This window comes from Hyperolius riggenbachi, chromosome 6, assembly GCF_040937935.1.
Source record: "Hyperolius riggenbachi isolate aHypRig1 chromosome 6, aHypRig1.pri, whole genome shotgun sequence".
In the NCBI taxonomy this organism is placed as follows: Eukaryota; Metazoa; Chordata; class Amphibia; order Anura; family Hyperoliidae; genus Hyperolius; species Hyperolius riggenbachi.
The window spans coordinates 87,631,905-87,650,653 of NC_090651.1; the positions used below are offsets into that span (position 1 = coordinate 87,631,905).

The 18,749-nt window shown below is 46.9% G+C and overlaps 1 protein-coding gene across 3 annotated transcripts in view; it reads right to left on the reverse strand.

Annotated features, from left to right (window-relative positions):
* Window positions 1-18,749, reverse strand: part of ASTN1 (astrotactin 1) — an 842,387-nt gene that overhangs the window by 99,414 nt on the left and 724,224 nt on the right. For all 3 annotated transcript variants that reach the window (XM_068239640.1, XM_068239639.1, XM_068239641.1), the window contains 2 exons: window positions 5,699-5,803; window positions 3,327-3,515 (listed from right to left, as the gene is read on the reverse strand). In XM_068239640.1, the coding sequence (XP_068095741.1) occupies window positions 3,327-3,515; window positions 5,699-5,803 (294 nt within the window). The remainder of the gene's footprint in view (window positions 1-3,326; window positions 3,516-5,698; window positions 5,804-18,749) is intronic.

Here is an 18,749-nt window from a genome sequence, read left to right on the forward strand (position 1 = left end):
ACCTCCTACTCTGCATGCACAAGTGTCCTGCACTAACTGCTTCTCTACCTGCACAGGTGCTCTGCACTCCACCTCCTACTCTGCATACACAAGTGTCCTGCACTAACTGCTTCTCTACCTGCACAGGTGCTCTGCACTCCACCTCCTACTCTGCATACACAAGTGTCCTGCACTAACTGCTTCTCTATCTGCACAGGTGCCCTGCACTCCACCTCCTACTCTGCATGCACAAGTGTCCTGCACTAACTGCTTCTCTACCTGCACAGGTGCCCTGCACTCCACCTCCTACTCTGCATGCACAAGTGTCCTGCACTAACTGCTTCTCTACCTGCACAGGTGCCCTGCACTCCACCTCCTACTCTGCATGCACAAGTGTCCTGCACTAACTGCTTCTCTACCTGCACAGGTGCCCTGCACTCCACCTCCTACTCTGCATGCACAAGTGTCCTGCACTAACTGCTTCTCTACCTGCACAGGTGCTCTGCACTCCACCTCCTACTCTGCATACACAAGTGTCCTGCACTAACTGCTTCTCTACCTGCACAGGTGCCCTGCACTCCACCTCCTACTCTGCATACACAAGTGTCCTGCACTAACTGCTTCTCTACCTGCACAAATGCTTTGCACTCAACCTCCTACTTTGAATGCACAAGTGTCCTGCATTAACCATTTCTCTGCCTGCATAGTGGCTCTGCACTGCCCCTTTTCTCCTTGCACAGGTGCCTGGATCTAATCCCTTCTCTGCCATGCAATAACCCCTTCTTGGCATCTGTAGGTGTCCTACATTAATCTTTTTTAGCTGGCACAGGTGATTTGCCCCAAACCCTTAAACTCTTGCTTTTAGCCCTTAGTGAACTGTAATTTTACAAACATATTCAGCTGTGCAAACCATTCTTTTTTTGAGGAGCAAAAGGGACCATTATCCAGATGGATGACACTTAAAAGGAATCTGTTATGTAACAGCTGCCTGCTGCTTTACTGTTATTAGAGAACGGACAGAAGAGATTCAGAGGAGTTACATAAGAGAGCTGGCTCCAGCAGCTTGGCAGCAGGAGTCCATTAGAGACAGCATAGGACTCTACCATGCTACTTAAAAGAGAATTGTGGCCTTTTTAATGCTGTTAATTTTACGCCTGAAAGTAATGGGTCTGTGTAAATAAATGCATGAATGTCTAGTTATCTCAACAACTTGGGGCTATATTTATACTGTACATGGACACATAGTTATACATGGACACAGAGAAGACATAGGTAGTGATTACATAATAGTATCAGTTTAATAGGGTATATCTGACTGAAAGCAATAGACTCTTTGTGTTAGGTTTGTTGCACCTAATGACTAATGGCCCATACGCACGGGCAACTGTTTTGGCCTGTCGCCAGCACACGTGAGCGTGTGCGCGACAGGCCGGCGACAGCTCGTCACCAGGTCCCTCCGCATACACACGGCGGAGGGACCTGGCAACTGATGCAGCGGAAGCTGTCGCTGTTGCTCCTCCCCCCGCCAGAAGCCCAATGTATCCCTATCTTGTTGCTGTTGCTAGTCCGCGTACTCACGCGGACTAGCGACAGTTGCGGCGGAGTTGCGACGGCGACTGTCGCCAGGCGATTGAGCGGTTCAATCGCCTGCCGACATCAGCGACGAGCGACAGTTTGGGGTGCGCGCCCGTGCAAAGCCGCATACTCACGGGCGACCTGTCGCCGCAACACGCGTGCGCCGCGTGTTGCGGCGACAATTGTAGCCCGTGAGTATGGGCCATAAAGATGGCCATACATCAGGCAACTTGGGCCAAAATTGGTTGCATGTATGGAATGGACATGCTGCAAGATGTCGGGTCGACATGCTCGAATAGGGGCGTGGTAGCGTGTTATATCAGGACAAGCGATCAACATGACGGAACCCCCGGTGCTGTCCCTCCCACTGTAAAATGTGCCCCCCAGTTCCCCATGCATGAATACTTTACCTGTCGGTGTCAGCCACTGTCTCTGTCCTCTTCCTCACATACATGCACCCCACGTGATTGCCAACGTATGGCACGTGTGTGATGTTGCACATGCACTGATGTATACGCCTGCAACCTTGTGGGGTGCATGTATGTGAGGAAGAGGAGGGAGACAGCGGCTGACACCGACAGGTAAAGTATTCATGCACGGGTCACAGGTGGGCACATTTAACACTGGAGGCCGGTGCTGGGGGTGGCAAGGCGATAAGGTGGCATCACTAGGACAATACCCCAAATATTTCATGCTGAAATTGATTGGGAATCGGTCTGTGGCTTATTGTGCCCAACAGATCTCTCTCTGATCAGATTCGATCAGAAAGAGATCTGACTCTTGGTCGATCTGCAAATACTTTGACTGATGTAGCATCCTGGTTAGCGTTACATTTTGTTGCTCTGGAGGGGGGGAGGGGGACTGATGGAGCTACCCATAATGCAACAGGCAGGGAGAAGGTAAGAACTATGCCATTGGCCAAGTTGATCTTCCACAGGATATCGACCACTGACTTATCAAGAAGGGTTAGGGGCCACTGTACTCATGACAAATTCTCGGCAGAGGCGGTGCCTCTACCCAGAACCATTGTGTGTACGTAGATCAGTGTTCCCCAAAACTGTCCTCCAGGCCCACCAACAGTGCATGTTTCGTGGAAATCCACAAAGGTAGTTAATCAGCTCTGCTAAAAAAACTAATTACCTCACCTGTGGATGTTTGTGGTTTCCTGCAAAACATTTACTGTTGGTGGGCCTTGAGGACAGGGTTGGGGAACTCTGAGTAGATTGTGTAGAGTGTAATGGGACGTCTTGGCCAAGAATCTGATTTGTGCATAGCTGCCTGGTTACGGGGTTTATTTTTCCTCTACTGAGAACCACTGTGTGTACGTAGCTTTCGGATAAGTGTAATGGGACGTCTCGGTTAAGACTCTGATTTGTGCATAGCTGCCCGGTTACCGGGTATTGTTACCCTCCGTAGCCCACCTGCTGTCATGCACCATGTCATAGTGCCTCCTCCCCCCCCACAGTACGCATTGCTGAGCTGTAGCCTTGCAAATAGAGGCAGTAGCCATTGTCCACGCGTATACACTTTGTGAGTTATTCTTTTTTATTTATATAGCGCCGAGATCTTCCGAAGCGCTATACATAGTACACAACAAACAGTGGGGAGCATAGACAACCTTGAAGTCAAGCTGAATTTACTGTACGGCTTAGGGTAAGGAAAAAGCGTAGTTAGGGTTACAATTAAAAGATCCAAAACAGTACTGAGCTGCCCGTGCCAAAAATATAAAAATAAAAACAGTGGTGCCTGTGTCAGGATGATTACCATCTTACCTTTGCTTATGTCTTCAAATTCAAGCCACAACTGCCTCTGAACTTGCCGGTTGGGGTACCAGATGGCGCACGTCTCCTGAAAGCCATAGACGGCCTCTTGTATATAATGGTTACCAAATTGTTCTAGCAGTGGCATAAACTCCATCCTGGAGGTGGCTCCATCCAAAGAATGAAGAGTGTGAGTAAAGGCTGCAGCAGAAGAACCAAAAAGAGGTACAATAAATATTCAGAAGATTCAAGAGGTTAATGCATCTATATATTGCCTGTTAGACAGAACAACTTTACTACAAAGCTGTTTATTGAACTTCTATGATAATGTGAAATCACCAGTCTAGATAGGGTTAACAAGTACTGATCAACCAACTAGGTTTACATTAAATAAAGATTCTGTTTCATTACCAACAGACCAACCTTTCCTTCAGTTTAGCTATGTTATTTTCTTGTCATTGAGCGCCATAGAGATGATAGGATGCAAAGTGGTGATAACATTATATTTTGTTTACATTTCTCTGTTGCTACAATTAGTATACCATTAGCATACCATTAGCAGCGTGCTGAAACTGAACAGGACTGAGCTGAGAAACAGAGAGAGGTGAGAAATGATCACTACTACATTTTAATATATAAATACAGCAGCCATGCAATAAAATGCAATAGCAGCTTTCAGAGCAGATAAACTGTACTTTGGGAACTTCTAGTGAGCCTGCTGATCCTGGTGAGTTACGTCATGCTGCAGTGCCAATATTTTGCTTCATCCCCCTTTACAAAACATTAATTGTGCACAAACGCAAATATGGTAGCTGTATGGGTAAAAAAAAGTAGGAAAACACTTTTTTATTGAATGTTATGTCACAGTTTTTTCCCACGTTAACCATTGCATATCTACGTTTATATACATTTGTTACTTTATGTAACAAAATATAGTGCAGCCAAGTATGGCAAATACTTTGGCCCAATTAAAAAAAATGTTTTTTGAAACTATAAATTCAAACAGAAGAGCGTATTCACTGTTGGTAACAGGTCACTGACCCACTTACTTAGACTTAGTAGGTAACACATGCAGGGTGTATTTGGGTAATACACAAACTATATGGCTTGGAATATTGCTGAAGTTACTTCTTTGGAAATATCTATTCTTATTTCCTCTCTGTCCTTTTTCTAACACTAAGTTAGGTAGTCATGTTCCCTTAGATAACAGAAATAATCTGATCGGAGGTTGGAGTGACAGGGAGGCACAGGGACAAGCATAGTGGCGCAGCACAGGGGCAGGCATAGGGGCGCAGCACAGGGGCAGACAGGTAGGCGCAGCACAGGAGCAGGCATGGTGCCCTTGGTGCTGTGGTGCCCATGGCATGAGCCATGCCTGCACCCCTCTAGATACTACTCTGAGCACAGGTTGCGCAATTAATGCAACTGAGGTTATCCAAGGTAATGGAAGCATCAGATTTAAAGGTAATGAGACCCCTTTCCCTTTGAAAACTACATAGGTTTCCATTGCAGATCTTGTGACTTGGACGATAAAAGCATATAAGGTTACTTGGATCTTTCCAAATACCCTGCCTAATTATGTGTAAAAAGAAATTTGTATAGACCGGCGACTGCATAAAAAGTGATACGGCTGTAAATTCCCACACAAAGAGTGTCTGCGAAGTTTCAGATGTCAGCGGAGGTTATTTGCCGGTTCAATCTTTTGATGCCTCCAGAATTCCTGGCTCGGGGACACAAAAAAAAGCAGCGTGCTTTTTACGAATTAGCTCCCCTTTCATTTTTCATGTGTTTTGGTGCAAACAGCTCATTAATGTCACCACAATCATGTTTTATTTGCTGAAAAATAAAGAGAACACATTTCTTCCTAGAATAAATATGTTATAATTGATCGGCCCTTTCCCTCCGCTGTATTTTTTTTTGCTTTTCTGCATCCAAGAACACAAGGTCAATTTTAATGAGTGCGAATATTTCATCAAATAGCTCACATCCTCATCAAGAAGACTTAGCTGGCCAGGTTACACGATGCACGCCGGCAGTGCTGGACCAATTAGTGGCTCTGACATTTTCACTCATTTATTGTGGTTTTAGGAATACTCTGTAAAGAATATATTACATTTTCTTCTAAAAGTTTATTCGCATTGGTCAAGGTATGCTGAACTTACTGAATGTATCAAGCCACAGTTCCGGAAGGTTATCTGTGGTCACATTTAAGGCATCATTAAAACTAGACGGCCGATGTGCTCTCCTAAGGGATTATTGATGAGGTGTTCAAATAATGCTGACCGGTGACAGGTTACTGCATCTTATTTGTGGTGATATTTGTCCAGCTTTTGTAGTAAATAGATTTCTATTTCGGTATTAATTATTTTATAACGTTTTCTTACCTTGGGAGACCACTGGCTGGTTGAGTCGGACGTGGTACATGATAGACCGCACCGTCCAGTGTTGAACCAGAGGGTAGCCAGTCACCTCGCTGAAATTGACCATGCCTGAAAGAAAGGATACATGTTATAGTCTAGAATGTGTATGTCTCTGTTAGTACATTGCTGAACACACACACTTTTACCTTGCGGTTCTTTTGAAGTACTTGATTTTTTTTAACAAAATAATCTACAAGCAGTCTGATTAGACAACCTGACACAAAAGGTGAATGACTTGGGTTCCGAGGACACATCAGACCTCGAGTGTCCAAATACCGCATCCACACTCAGTAGAGATGGCCCGAACCTCCGATTTTCGGTTCGTGAACTTCCGCAAAAGTTCGGTTTGTGCGAACTTTCGCAAACTGCAATAGACTTCAATGGGGAGGCAAACTTTGAAAACTAGAAACACTTATGCTGGCCAGAAAAGTGATGGAAAAGATGTTTCAAGGGGTCTAACACCTTGAGGGGGGCATGGCGGAGTGGGATAGACACCAAAAGTCCCGAGGAAAAATCTGGATTTGACGCAAAGCAGCGTTTTAAAAGCAGAAATCACATTGACTGCTAAATTGCAGGCCTAAAGTGCTTTAAAACATCTTGCATGTGTATACATCAATTAGGGAGTGTAATTAGAGTACTGCTTCACACTGACACACCAAACTCACTGTGTAACGCACCGCAAACAGCTGTTTGTGTAGTGACGGCCGTTCTGGACTGGTGTAAACCATGGCGAGAGTGCAGGCTGTGGCGGTTTTCAAGCCCATATGGTCGCCGGGCTGTGGTAGCTCAATGATAGAACAGCAGTGACTGTCCAGCTGATCAAATTTGGTCTGTCCACAATGAAGCAACGACCTTATTACCTTGGGTGTGCAACCCCCCCCCCCCCCCCCGAGACACTCATATAGCCGCCGGTCATTGCTTCATTGTGATACGCAAGCCCCTTCACCGTGGCAAGATAATGATCACGAAGGGGAATTGTACATGCCTTTTGTTTTGTTGTTGCAGCTGCAGTGCAGCCAGAAAAAGTAGGCAGGCATGTACACACACCAGAAAAATTTGCGGCCTTAGAATTTCAGGAATCCACCTGGAGTCCTGGACCCTGTTGGTGGTGGCGGAGAAGGCAGTCAAGCGGCCTGCGGGCAGAGGTGCGGTGTGGGGAGCGACTTAGTCTTGGGGCAGGCATGCAGGCAGAGATGTTGTGTGTGGGGACTGACTTAGTCTTGGGGCGGGCAGTAGCCCTCCAGGATTCATGCCTCATTCATTTTGATAAAGGTGAGGTACTGAACACTTTTGTGACTTAAGCAACTTCTCTTCTCAGTGACAATGCCTCCAGCTGCGCTGAAGGTCCTTTCTGACAGGACGCTTGAGGCAGGGCAAGACAGAAGTTGGATAGCAAATTGGGACAGCTCTGGCCAAAGGTCAAGCCTGCGCACCCAGTACTCCAAGGGTTCATCGCTGCTCACAGTATCTACATCCACACTTAAGGCCAGGTAGTCGGCTACCTGCCGGTCCAGGCATTGGCAGAGGGTGGATCCAGAAGGGCTAAGGCGAAGCATTTGACTAAAGAATGTCCGCATGTCTGACATCACCATGAGATTGCTGGAGCGTCCTGTCCTTGCCTGTGTGGACATGGGAGAAGGATTACTGGCAGTGATACCTTTATTGCGTTGTGCTGTGACATCACCCTTAAACGCATTGCAAAGTATAGTTGCCAGCTTGTTCTTCAGGTGCTGCATCATTTCTGCCTTCAGGTGAATTGGTAACATGTCCGCCACTTTGTGCCTAAACCGAGGGTTTAGTAGCGTGGCCACCCAGTACAGCTCATTCCCCTTACGTTTTTTTATACGGGGGTCCCTCAACAGGCTTGACAGCATGAAAGACGCTATCTGCACAAAGTTGGATCCAGACGTACTATCCATCTCCTCTTGCTCTTCCTCAGTGATGTCATGTAAGTCCTCCTCCTCCCCCCCAGCCACGTACAATACCACGGGAACGTTGAGCAGCATAAGCCCCCTGCGACGCCTGCTGCGGTTGTTCTTCTGCCACCGCCTCCTCCTCCAAAGAAACACCTTCCTCATCATCCGAGTCTGACTCCTCTTCCCCACACGACTCTTCCTCCTCTTCCTCCTCCCTCCTCTGTGCTGCCGCAGGTGTTGAGGAAACATGTGCTTCTGATGAGAATTTATCCCACAACGCTTCCTCCCGTTACTGTTCCTGTTCACGCTACTCCACAGCTTGATCCACCACTCTACGCACGGCACGCTCCAGGAAGTAAGCATACGGGATCAAGTCGCTGATGGTGCCTTCACTGCGACTTACCAGATTGGTCACCTCCTCAAACGGCCGCATGAGCCTGCATGCATTTCGCATCAGTGTCCAGTTGTTGGGCCAGAACATCCCCATCTCCCCAGACTGTGTCCTTCTACTGTAGTTGTAGAGGTACTGGGTGATGACTTTCTCATGTTCTAGCAGGCGAGAGAACATAAGGAGGGTCGAATTCCAGTGAGTCAGGCTATCGGAAATCAGGCGTCTCACCAGCAACTTGTTTCTCCGCTGAATGTCCACAAAGCATGCCATGGCAGTGTAAGACCGCCTGAAATGCCCACACAACTTCCTGGCCTGCTTCAGGACGTCCTCTAAGCCTGGGTACTTTGACACAAATCTTTGAATGACTAGATTCAGCACATGTGCCATGCAGGGTACATGTGTCAGCTTTCCCAAATTCAAAGCAGAAATGAGATTGCTGCCATTGTCACACACCACGTTGCCGATCTCCAGCTGTGCGGGGTCAGCCACTGATCACCTGTTTGTTAAGAGCAGCCAGGAGAGCTACTCCAGTGTGACTCTCCTCTTTGAGGCAAGACATATCTAAGATGGCGTGACACCGTCGTACCTGGCATGCAGCATAGGCCCTGGGGAGCTGGGGAGGAGATCGCAGAACCAGTAGAGTTGAACTGCCACTCAGCCAAGGAGGAGGAGGACGACAACAGCAAAGAGGATGTAGCAGGAGGAGAGGAGGTGGCTGGAGGCCTGCCTACAAGCCGTGGAGGTGTCACAAGTTGGTTCACTGCACAGCCACGTGCTCCCTGCTTGCCATCGGTCACCAGGTTGACCCAATGGGCTGTGTAAGTAATGTACCTGCCCTGACCGTGCTTGGCAGACCAGGCATCCGTGGTCAGATGGACCCAACGCTGTGTGCCAGAGATGACACCACTTGCCTCTCAACTTCACGGTACAATTTTGGGTATCGCCTTTTTAGAGAAATAATTGCAGCCTGGCATCTTCCACTGCGGTATCCCAATGGCCACAAATTTACAGAAGGCCTCAGAGTCCACCAGCTGGTATGGTAACAGCTGGCGAGCTAACAGTTGCGCCAAGCCAGCTGTCAGACACCGGGCAAGGGGGTGATTGGCAGAAATTGGCTTCTTCCTCTAAAAGATTTCCTTCACAGACACCTGGCTGCTGTGGGCAGAGGAGCAGGAACCGCTCAAGGTCAGAAGCAGAGTGAAGGAAGGTGGCTGTGAAGGTGCAAGGGAGAAAGCCGCTGAAGATGCTGCACCTGAAGGAGGAAGAGGAGAAGGAGGGTGGCTTTTCTTTTGTGTGCTGCTTTTCCTCTGGTGCTCTTCCCATTGCAGTTTGTGCCTTTTCTACATGTGCCATTGTAAGGCAGTTGTCCCTACATGGGTGTTGGCCTTTTCACAGCTCAATTTTTGGAGGCAGAGAGAACAGATGGCATTGCTCTGATCTACGGCAGACACATTAAAACATTTCCAAACCACTGAGCTGGGGTGATGGCATTATGGTGGCATCAGCAGCTGACGTTGAAGGGCATGTTGGCTGGTTGTCCATAGGTGGCGATACATGGCGCCGTACACTGCCACCAGCTGTTTCCTCCTCACACGTTACGTCCATAGTGTCGCCTAACTCAGACATATGAGGTGGTGTAACTTGCTTAGCGCCTTCATCTGGTTGTAACAATAATGCCTGTGCATCAATGATTTCCCCACCAAATAACTCCTGCGAACTGTCAAATGTAGTGGATGTGGTACTTGGAGTAGCGCTGGTGGCTGCGGAAGATGAGATGTTCTGCGTTAAATAGTCAACCACGTCTTGACAATCTTGGGAGCTGATGGGACGTGCCTTCTTCTGAGCACTGTATTTTGGTCCAGGGCCGCACGAAATCACATTAGCACAACCTCGCACAGACCTGCCGGGTGGCCTTCCTCTGTGTCTGCCTCTACCTCTGCCTCTACCTGTTTTGTCCGTTTTGTCCATATCGGGGGGGGGGGGGGGGGGGGTGGTGAAGTGAAAGGTATGCACTGACTTGACTAATACAATGTGCAGTCACCCAGGTGCAGTTAACAGGTATGGACGGAGTGGTATATCACACTGCATGCACTCACATAGGTAGGAGGGTGCACTGAACACAACAGGTAGGTATATGCAGTGATGGGTATTACAATGTGCACCTGTCACACACACACAGGTACCGGACAGGCACAGTGACACTGTGTGCGCTCACGTAGGTAGGTGGGTGCACTGTGAACAACAGGTAGGTATATGCAGTGATGGGTATTACTAATGTGCATCTGTCACACACACACACAGGTACCAAGCAGGTACAGTGTGTGTGCTCACATAGGTAGGTGGGTGCACTGAAGTGAACAACAGGTAGTAGGTATATGCAATGATGGGTATTACAATGTGCACCTGTCACCCACAGACAGGTACCAGACAGGCACAGTGACACTGCGTGCGCTCACGTAGGTAGGTGGGTGCACTCAGGTGAACAACAGGTAGTAGGTATATGCAGTGATGGGTATTACAATGTGCACCTGTCACACACACACAGGTACCTGACAGGCACAGTGACACTGTGTGCGCTCACGTAGGTAGATGGGTGCACTGTGAACAACAGGTAGGTATATGCAGTGATGGGTATTACAAATGTGCATCTGTCACACACACACACAGGTACCGAGCAGGTACAGTGACACTGCGTGCGCTCACGTAGGTAGGTGGGTGCACTGAAGTGAACAACAGGTAGTAGGTATATGCAATGATGGGTATTACAATGTGCACCTGTCACCCACAGACAGGTACCGGACAGGCACAGTGACACTGCGTGCGCTCACGTAGGTAGGTGGGTGCACTGAAGTGAACAACAGGTAGTAGGTATATGCAGTGATGGGTATTACAATGTGCACCTGTCACACACACACAGGTACCGGACAGGCACAGTGACACTGCGTGCGCCCACGTAGGTAGGAGGTGCACTGAAGTGAACAACAGGTAGTAGGTAAGGTATATGCAGTGATGGGTATTATAATGTGCACCTGGCACAGCAGTAATTGAGGGGTGCTTCTTTAGCAATAAGAATCAGCAAGGAGCAAGCTAACAAGCCTACAAGAGCCTAACTGAGCTTTCTTTATAGGTCTCTGCACAGCAGCTCTCCCTTTTATAAGGGGGGAGTGGCTCCAGGAGGGAGTGTAGCCTGATTGGCCACAATGTGCCTGCTGACTGTGATGTAGAGGGTCAAAGTTGACCCTCATGATGCACTATGGGGGCAAACCAAACTTCCGGAAAAGTTTGCGGTTCTCCGTGATCGCGAACCCCGGAAGTTTGCCGGGAACCATTCGGGCCATCTCTAACACTCAGTTCCTGGAAATTTTCTTTTACACTCTCTATTTCACTGTCATCATTTTTACCTTTTCACGCATTCTACCAAGATTGCTTACTGTGAATGAAAAATTGTGATCATAATGTCTTATTTTTTTCTAAAACCCTGTTTAGTTTTAATATGCCTCTGCTTCCACTCAGTAGGACATGCTCTAAAGCAGTGGTGGCCACCAGTGATGAGTGAAAATGCGCATATTCTATTCGCATTTATTTTCATGAAAATAATGTTAGAGAAAACCAAAGAGAAATAGTATTAAAAGATTAAAAGATTTATACATACCTAGGGCTTACTCCAGCCCTATCCGCATGGATCCTTCCCACGCCGCCGCTCTCAGTCTTCTCTATCGCCGGTACCGGGTCCCGTAATTTCGGCCAGCCGCGGCCAGTCTGTACAAGTGCAGTACACTCTCTCCAGCGGAGAATAGTACCCCGCCTGCGCAGTACTATTCTCCGACAGAGAGAGTGCACTGCGCTTGCGCAGACTGGCTTCGACTGGCCGAAATTACGGGACCTGGTACAGAAGACAGGGAAGACTGAGGACGGCAGCGTGGGAGCGATCCGTGCGGATGGGGCTGGAGGAAGCCCTAGCTATGTATAAATCTTTGAATATTATTTCTCTCTGATACACTTTAAATTCAACTATCAAGCAAAAAATGCCATAGAAAATAATTTTGTAATAATTTTTTTTTTCAAATTTTTGGCAAATTTTTGTGCTAAAATAAACTATTTTTTTGCATCTCCGGGCTAAAATAAACGTCTTTTCGCGTTTTCACAGAAAAAATAATGTTCTGAGGTTTTCGCAAATTTTTACCATATTGCAAAAAATGCAATTTTTATTTTCGTGAAAATGTTCTCAAAATCGAAAATGGCATTTTCGATGCAAAAATTAGTTTGGCAAAAATTTGTCTTTCTAGGTACAAATGTGACCACTGAGATCACTAGGGCCATGCATTATACTATAAGGTGACCTCAACTGGTCTTAAACTGTGACCAAGCCCCATAAGAATTCCTGCAACTCTACAGGAAGTAATATTGAATTAGTTATTGGCGCCCAGGACCCCACACAAAGTTTTAACGGAAGACAAGAATATTCTCTGACCGCTATGTCGACACCTATAGTAATTTTCAAAAATAGTAATATGAATAGGTCAAGTCAAGCGTTTCTGCCTATTGCAATGCCAGCAGTTGAGATGCCCTGAGGGCAGCTGGAGGGGTACCATTAGTAGAGCTATTTTTTATCAGTTATGAGTATAAATAAATAATAATAATAATAATAATAATAATAATAATAATAATGAGTCAGTCATGAGTAAAATGCCAATATTCTTTTTCGCATAAAATTTTGTGAAAATAATGTTACCGAGCGAAAATGCTATCGAAAATAATTTTTGTTATTTTGAATGTGAATTTTTGTGGTAAAAATGTGAATTTTTGCATTTTCACGGTAAATATTTTCAATGTAAAAATTTCGTTTTCATGCTTTCTGTGGTAAAACAATGATTTTTTGCAAAAAACACGAAAATGCAAGCTATTTTCGCAAAAATGTTCTCAAAATTGAAGACAGCATTTTGGATGCAAAAATGACATTGATGAAAATTCGCAAGCAACACTGATTTTTATATAAAGTATTAGATTACATAAATTGAATGCATTTTTCTTAAAGCACTGATCACAAATAGCAGCAACCTGTTATCAAAGATAGGTCTATAATAGCTGTATGTTATTAAACAGGGTAATATGGAAATGGTACAAAACATACAGCATGTTCCCAAAAAGAGTGCTGTGAAAGAGCAACAAAAACACTCAATTTTTTTACAAGGGTCAAACATTTTTTGGGGGGATACCGAGTATATAATGATTCACTGCATACAGCCATGACCTGTGATCAGCTCTCCCTCTATAGGGTATATGCACCCAATTAGACTTAATATGTGAAGGCAATGCAAGGTAACTTCACTGTGCTTTATGCAAATGGCGTAAATCATTAAATCATTTGCATAACTCACATTATACATGCAACACGTTGCTACGTTGCTTGTGTAAAAGGCAAACTAGTTTTGCATGTTTAATGTGAATTACCCAAATTAGATAATTAGTACCATGATTTGCGAAAAAGAAACCCTGTAAAAATGTATGCGCGCTGCCTGCAGTTTAACAAGGTATAATGAGTATATTCCATATCACCAAAATACATTTTCCACTGAAAAATGTGATTTGGATTCTGATAAATACATCAGGTCAAAGATACATCAGGCCAGAGTTCGTAATTGTCCTCCTTCCCCGAAAACTAGACTTCCCCCTATAATAAGCCCTAGCATAATCTCGTTTAGGATTTTTGTTGGCAAAGCAGGTAAAAAAAGGTACTGGAGGCCCGTGTTAAAAAGGCACCTGTGGCAATGTTAAAAGCTGCAATTAGCAGCTATAAATGGTAATGTGGGCTCCCGAAGGTGCCTGAGGTTTTAGCTGCTATTTTTCCTATTATAGTCGCTAATTGCGTCTTTTAACATTGTTGTCTCTGCCGGTGAGAATATCAGGGGCTAGGGCTAGGCTACGGGGGTCTTTAGTGTTAGGAGTGTGTGTGTGTGTGGGGGGAGGGGGGGGGGGGTCCTTAGGGGTTAGGGTCAGGTGCCACAGGGATTAAGATTAGGCATAAGGTAGGGTTAGGTTTAGGCAATGGGGTTAAAGTTAGGCACCACCAGAGGGAGTTAAGGATAGGCAGTGGGGGGAGGGGGTTTAAGGTTAGGCACCACTGAGGGGGGGGGGGGGTAAGGTTATGCATCAGTAGAGGGAGGGTTTTGTGTGAGAATAGGTTTAGGTTTAGTTATAGTATAATATTGGTAAATATTACCAATATTTTACTGTTGTAATTAAGTAGTAGAATATCAGTAATTTTACCAAAACTCTACTTGCAGCTAGCTCTGGCGCCCTTTCTACCGGGCACCGAAGTACAAGTACACTTTTGAGAATGCTCTAAATATAAGCCCTACTACAAAAATGAGCCCTAGCTACAGTTCATAAAAAAGTCTATGGAAAACTCCACAAAACCCAAAACAATACCATAAGGGGTGGCAAGTGCTGGGCTCTCGCACACAGATCAGGAAGTACCACTAGCTGCTTCCGGTCGGTCACCAAGGGTATTTGTTTTTTGTTTAAAAATAGAATGTAGAGTGTTGCTCCTAGAAGCATAAGGCATCCCCTAAAATAAGCCCTAACACATCTTTTGGAGCAAAAATTAATATAAGACCTTGTCTTGTTTTGAGCAAACATTGTATATGAAGTAGCTGCTGTGCTTACATTGAGAACAACAAAGCCTTTCTCAAATAGCAACCTACTATTTGTAGCCAGAAGGTGGTCATTAAAGGACCTGTCATGATCGGTGTCAGCACGCAGAGAGAATCTGATTATTGGCGATCTGCAGTATCACCAAGAATGCAGATATATACCCGATTATTGATGATCTGCAGTATCACCGATAATCCGATATATTGCTAACCTCTGGACACCAGCAAAAGAACACAATAAAGACAGTAATATATCAGATAGTGTGGAAATGTCCACCACACGGCAATTCCTCAGAGGTGTGGTTACCTCTGAATGGGAACCCCGTGAGTGAGATCCTCTAACCAGGCTGAGTGAGGAATCTCGACCCCCAGCAGTAATCGTCTGCTTGAGGCAGGCGTCTCGGAGAGGCAAGCCTCAGAGATAACCCTCCAGTGGGAGACGTTCCACTGAAGGGAGAAAGGTCAGACAGGCAAGGGTTCGGCAACAGAGATGACGGTGGCAGTACAGGAGCGGAAGGCAGAAGAGTAATCGGTAAACAGGCAGAGGTCGGCAACAAGGATCAGATAGGCAAAGGTACAAGATCAGCAAGAAATAGAGTAGTCAGGGATAGCAAGGGTCAAAACACAGATCAATATACAACAATATTCCTAAGCTAAGGTGTGAAATCCTAAGTATCAACACCAGGGAACTGCACTAAGGTCTGAGCGCTAACACAGAATGTGTATTCACGACAGCAGACAAGGAGCAACTGACAGAGAGCTCCTTTTATGCTGGGGAACGCTCTAGCAGCGTCCCCCAGCTGCCCAGCCAATCGCTGGCCCTGCTGGAGTCAGCTGACCAGCCTGGTCAGCTGACTCCTCTTCGGGAACGATAAAGTTCCTGTCTCCTCGCGCGCATGCGCGCCAAGCGCCGGGTGAGTGCCGGCGAAGGAGACCCCACGGGAGGCAACTGCGCGGCGGAGTCCGCTGAGCATACGGACTCCGCCGACCGCACGGCCCCGCTCAGCGGCACGCCGGCGGTGGGAGTCCGGGAAGCGGAGCCCGCTGCCTCATGCCTGTTGGCAGCGGGTCCGCTATCCCTCACAGTACCCCCTCTTAAGGAGTGGACTCCGGACACTTCCCACCCGGTTTCTCTGGATGTGACTGATGAAACCTCTTCCTTAATTTCTCAGCATGCATGCGATTCTCTGGTACCCAAGATCTGTCCTCCACCCCATACCCTTTCCAATGGACCAGATACTGTACGGAATTCTGTACCAGCCGGGAATCCAAAATCTTCCCAACCTCGTACTCTGTCTGGCCCTCCACTATCACTGGGGGGGGGGGGGGGAGAAGAATCCTCATATACTGCTGGTTTCAACAAAGAAACATGGAACGATCTCCCACCTCTCATGCTGGCTGGGAGATCAATCACATATGAGACTTCATTGGTCTTTTTGGCCACCGGATAAGGCCCTATGAACTTGGGCCCCAATTTGGTGGACGGTTGTCTGAGTGCCAAATGTCTTGTTGACACCCACACCATGTCTCCAGGAGAAAAGTGCCATTCAACAGACCGTCTCTTGTCGGCCTGTCTCTTTTGATTCTGGAAGGCTACTCCTAAATTCTCCTTTACTTGTCCCCAAACTTTCTTTAAAACCCTCTGCCACTCTTCCAGGGCTGGGAAGGGAGAGGAGCACACCGGCAATGGGGAAAATTTAGGAGACTTTCCTGACACAACCTGAAAAGGGGACAAGCCCGTTGAAGCGCTTCTCAGGTTGTTGTGTGCAAACTCAGCAAAGGGCAGGAATTTAACCCAATCTGTTTGTGCATCTGCCACATAGCACCTCAGAAACTGTTCTAGTGCCTGATTCACCCTCTCGGTCTGCCCGTTGGTTTGTGGGTGATACCCAGACAAGAAGGACAGGTTCATACCCAAATTATGGCAAAAAGCCCTCCAAAACTTTGATATAAATTTGACTCCTCTATCCGATACCACATCATCCGGAATCCCATGTAATCGGAAGACGTGCTGTATGAAGAGGTCGGCTAAGTTTTGAGCTGATGGGAATCCTTTAAGAGGAACAAAGTGGGCCATCTTGCTGAACCTGTCCACGATCACCCATATCACAGTCATACCTTCTGACTTGGGAAGCTCGCCAATGAAGTCCATGGACAGGTGGGTCCATGGTTCATTTGGAACTGGCAAGGGTTGTAAGGTACCCACTGGAGCCTGGCGAGACGGTTTACTCCTGGCACACACCACACACTCTCTGACAAATTCCCTGCAATCTGAGGCCAACGAAGGCCACCAAACACACCTTGTGAGTAGATCTAGAGTGCGGGTGACCCCTGGGTGACCTGTGTTCTTATGGGTATGGAATAGCTGCATGATTTGCAAACGGAACGGGAGTGGAACAAAGAGGACCCCTTCCGGTTTCCCTTCTGGGGTATCTAGCTGGTGAGGTGCCAGTGTGACCGCCCAGTCCTCCCAGGTCTCAGTGGCTGCCAGCACCACCTTGTGTGGTACAATGCTCTCGGGGAGTGCGGGCTGAGCTGTCTCTGGTTCAAAACATCTGGAGAGAGCGTCTGCCTTAATGTTCTTGGAACCTGGAGTGTATCCATAATAAATCTAAAACGCGAGAAAAATAGGGACCAGCAGGCCTGATGAGGAGTGAGCCTCTTAGCCCCTTCAATGTACTCCAGGTTCTTATGGTCAGTGTATACAGTAATGGTGTGTTCTGCACCTTCCAGCCAATGGCGCCATTCCTGGAAGGCTAACTTGATGGCCAACAGTTCCCTGTTGCCCACATCGTAGTTTCTCTCAGCAGGAGAGAACCTGCGTGAGAAATAGGCACAAGGATGTGTCTTGCCCTGCAGACCCGAGCGCTGAGACAGCACAGCCCCCACCCCGATCTCTGAGGCATCTACCTCTACTATGAAGGGAAGAGCGATGTTGACATGTCTCAGTATGGGTGCCGAGCAAAACAGTTTCTTCACGGTATTGAATGCGGCCTGGGCCTCCGATGACCAATGGTAAGGGTCAGCCCCTTTCTTGGTTAGACTAGTCAGAGGGGCTACTACCGAAGAGAATCCCTTAATAAAACTCCGGTAGTAATTAGCAAAACCAAGGAATCTCTGCAGTGCCTTCAAGCCCACCGGTTGCGGCCACTCTAGGACAGCCGAAACCTTTTCTGGGTCCATAGAGAGCCCTGACGTTGAGATGATGTATCCCAGAAAAGGAATTCGAGTGACCTCAAAGAGGCACTTCTCTAGTTTTGCATACAGTAGGTTTTGTCTCAACCTCTTCAACACGTATTTGACATGTTTGCGATGTTCCACGAGGTTTGGGGAGAAAATCAATATGTCATCGAAATATACCACGACAAACCTCCCCAACACCTCCCTGAAAACCTCGTTAATCAAGTCCTGGAAGACGGCCGGGGCGTTACACAAACCGAAGGGCATAACTAGATACTCGTAATGCCCGTCGGGTGTATTGAAGGCTGTCTTCCACTCGTCACCAGCCCTAATGCGTACCAGGTTGTATGCCCCACGTAGGTCCAATTTTGAAAAAATAGTGGCATTGGTAATCTGGCCAAAGAGATCGTCTATCAGAGGTAATGGATAACGATTCTGTATGGTGATCCTGTTTAGACCTCGGTAGTCAATACCGGGTCTAAGACCACCATCTTTTTTTTAAACGAAAAAAACCCCGCCCCGGCCGGTGACCTAGAAGGGCGGATGAACCCCTTTGCCAGGTTCTTGTTATAATTTAAGTAGGCCTCAGTTATTTGGCCTGAGTTTTATGTAAAAGGCTTGTCCGCAGAGTATGCCTTTAAAATAAATAGAGTTTCTTGTGATGCAGGCAGAGCCATCTCAGTGTCTGCTTGAATAAACAAGCAGATACTGAGAACATCTGAGAACATGTTCCTGAAAGAAGGCCACAGGCCTACACTGACCTCAACATGTACACCACAAGAACAGTAAACATAGGCCATGTTTTCTAAATACCAAATTCCTGTAAGTATGTCAAGAGCCTCATTAAATATTAATCGAGTAGGTGTGTATTATGA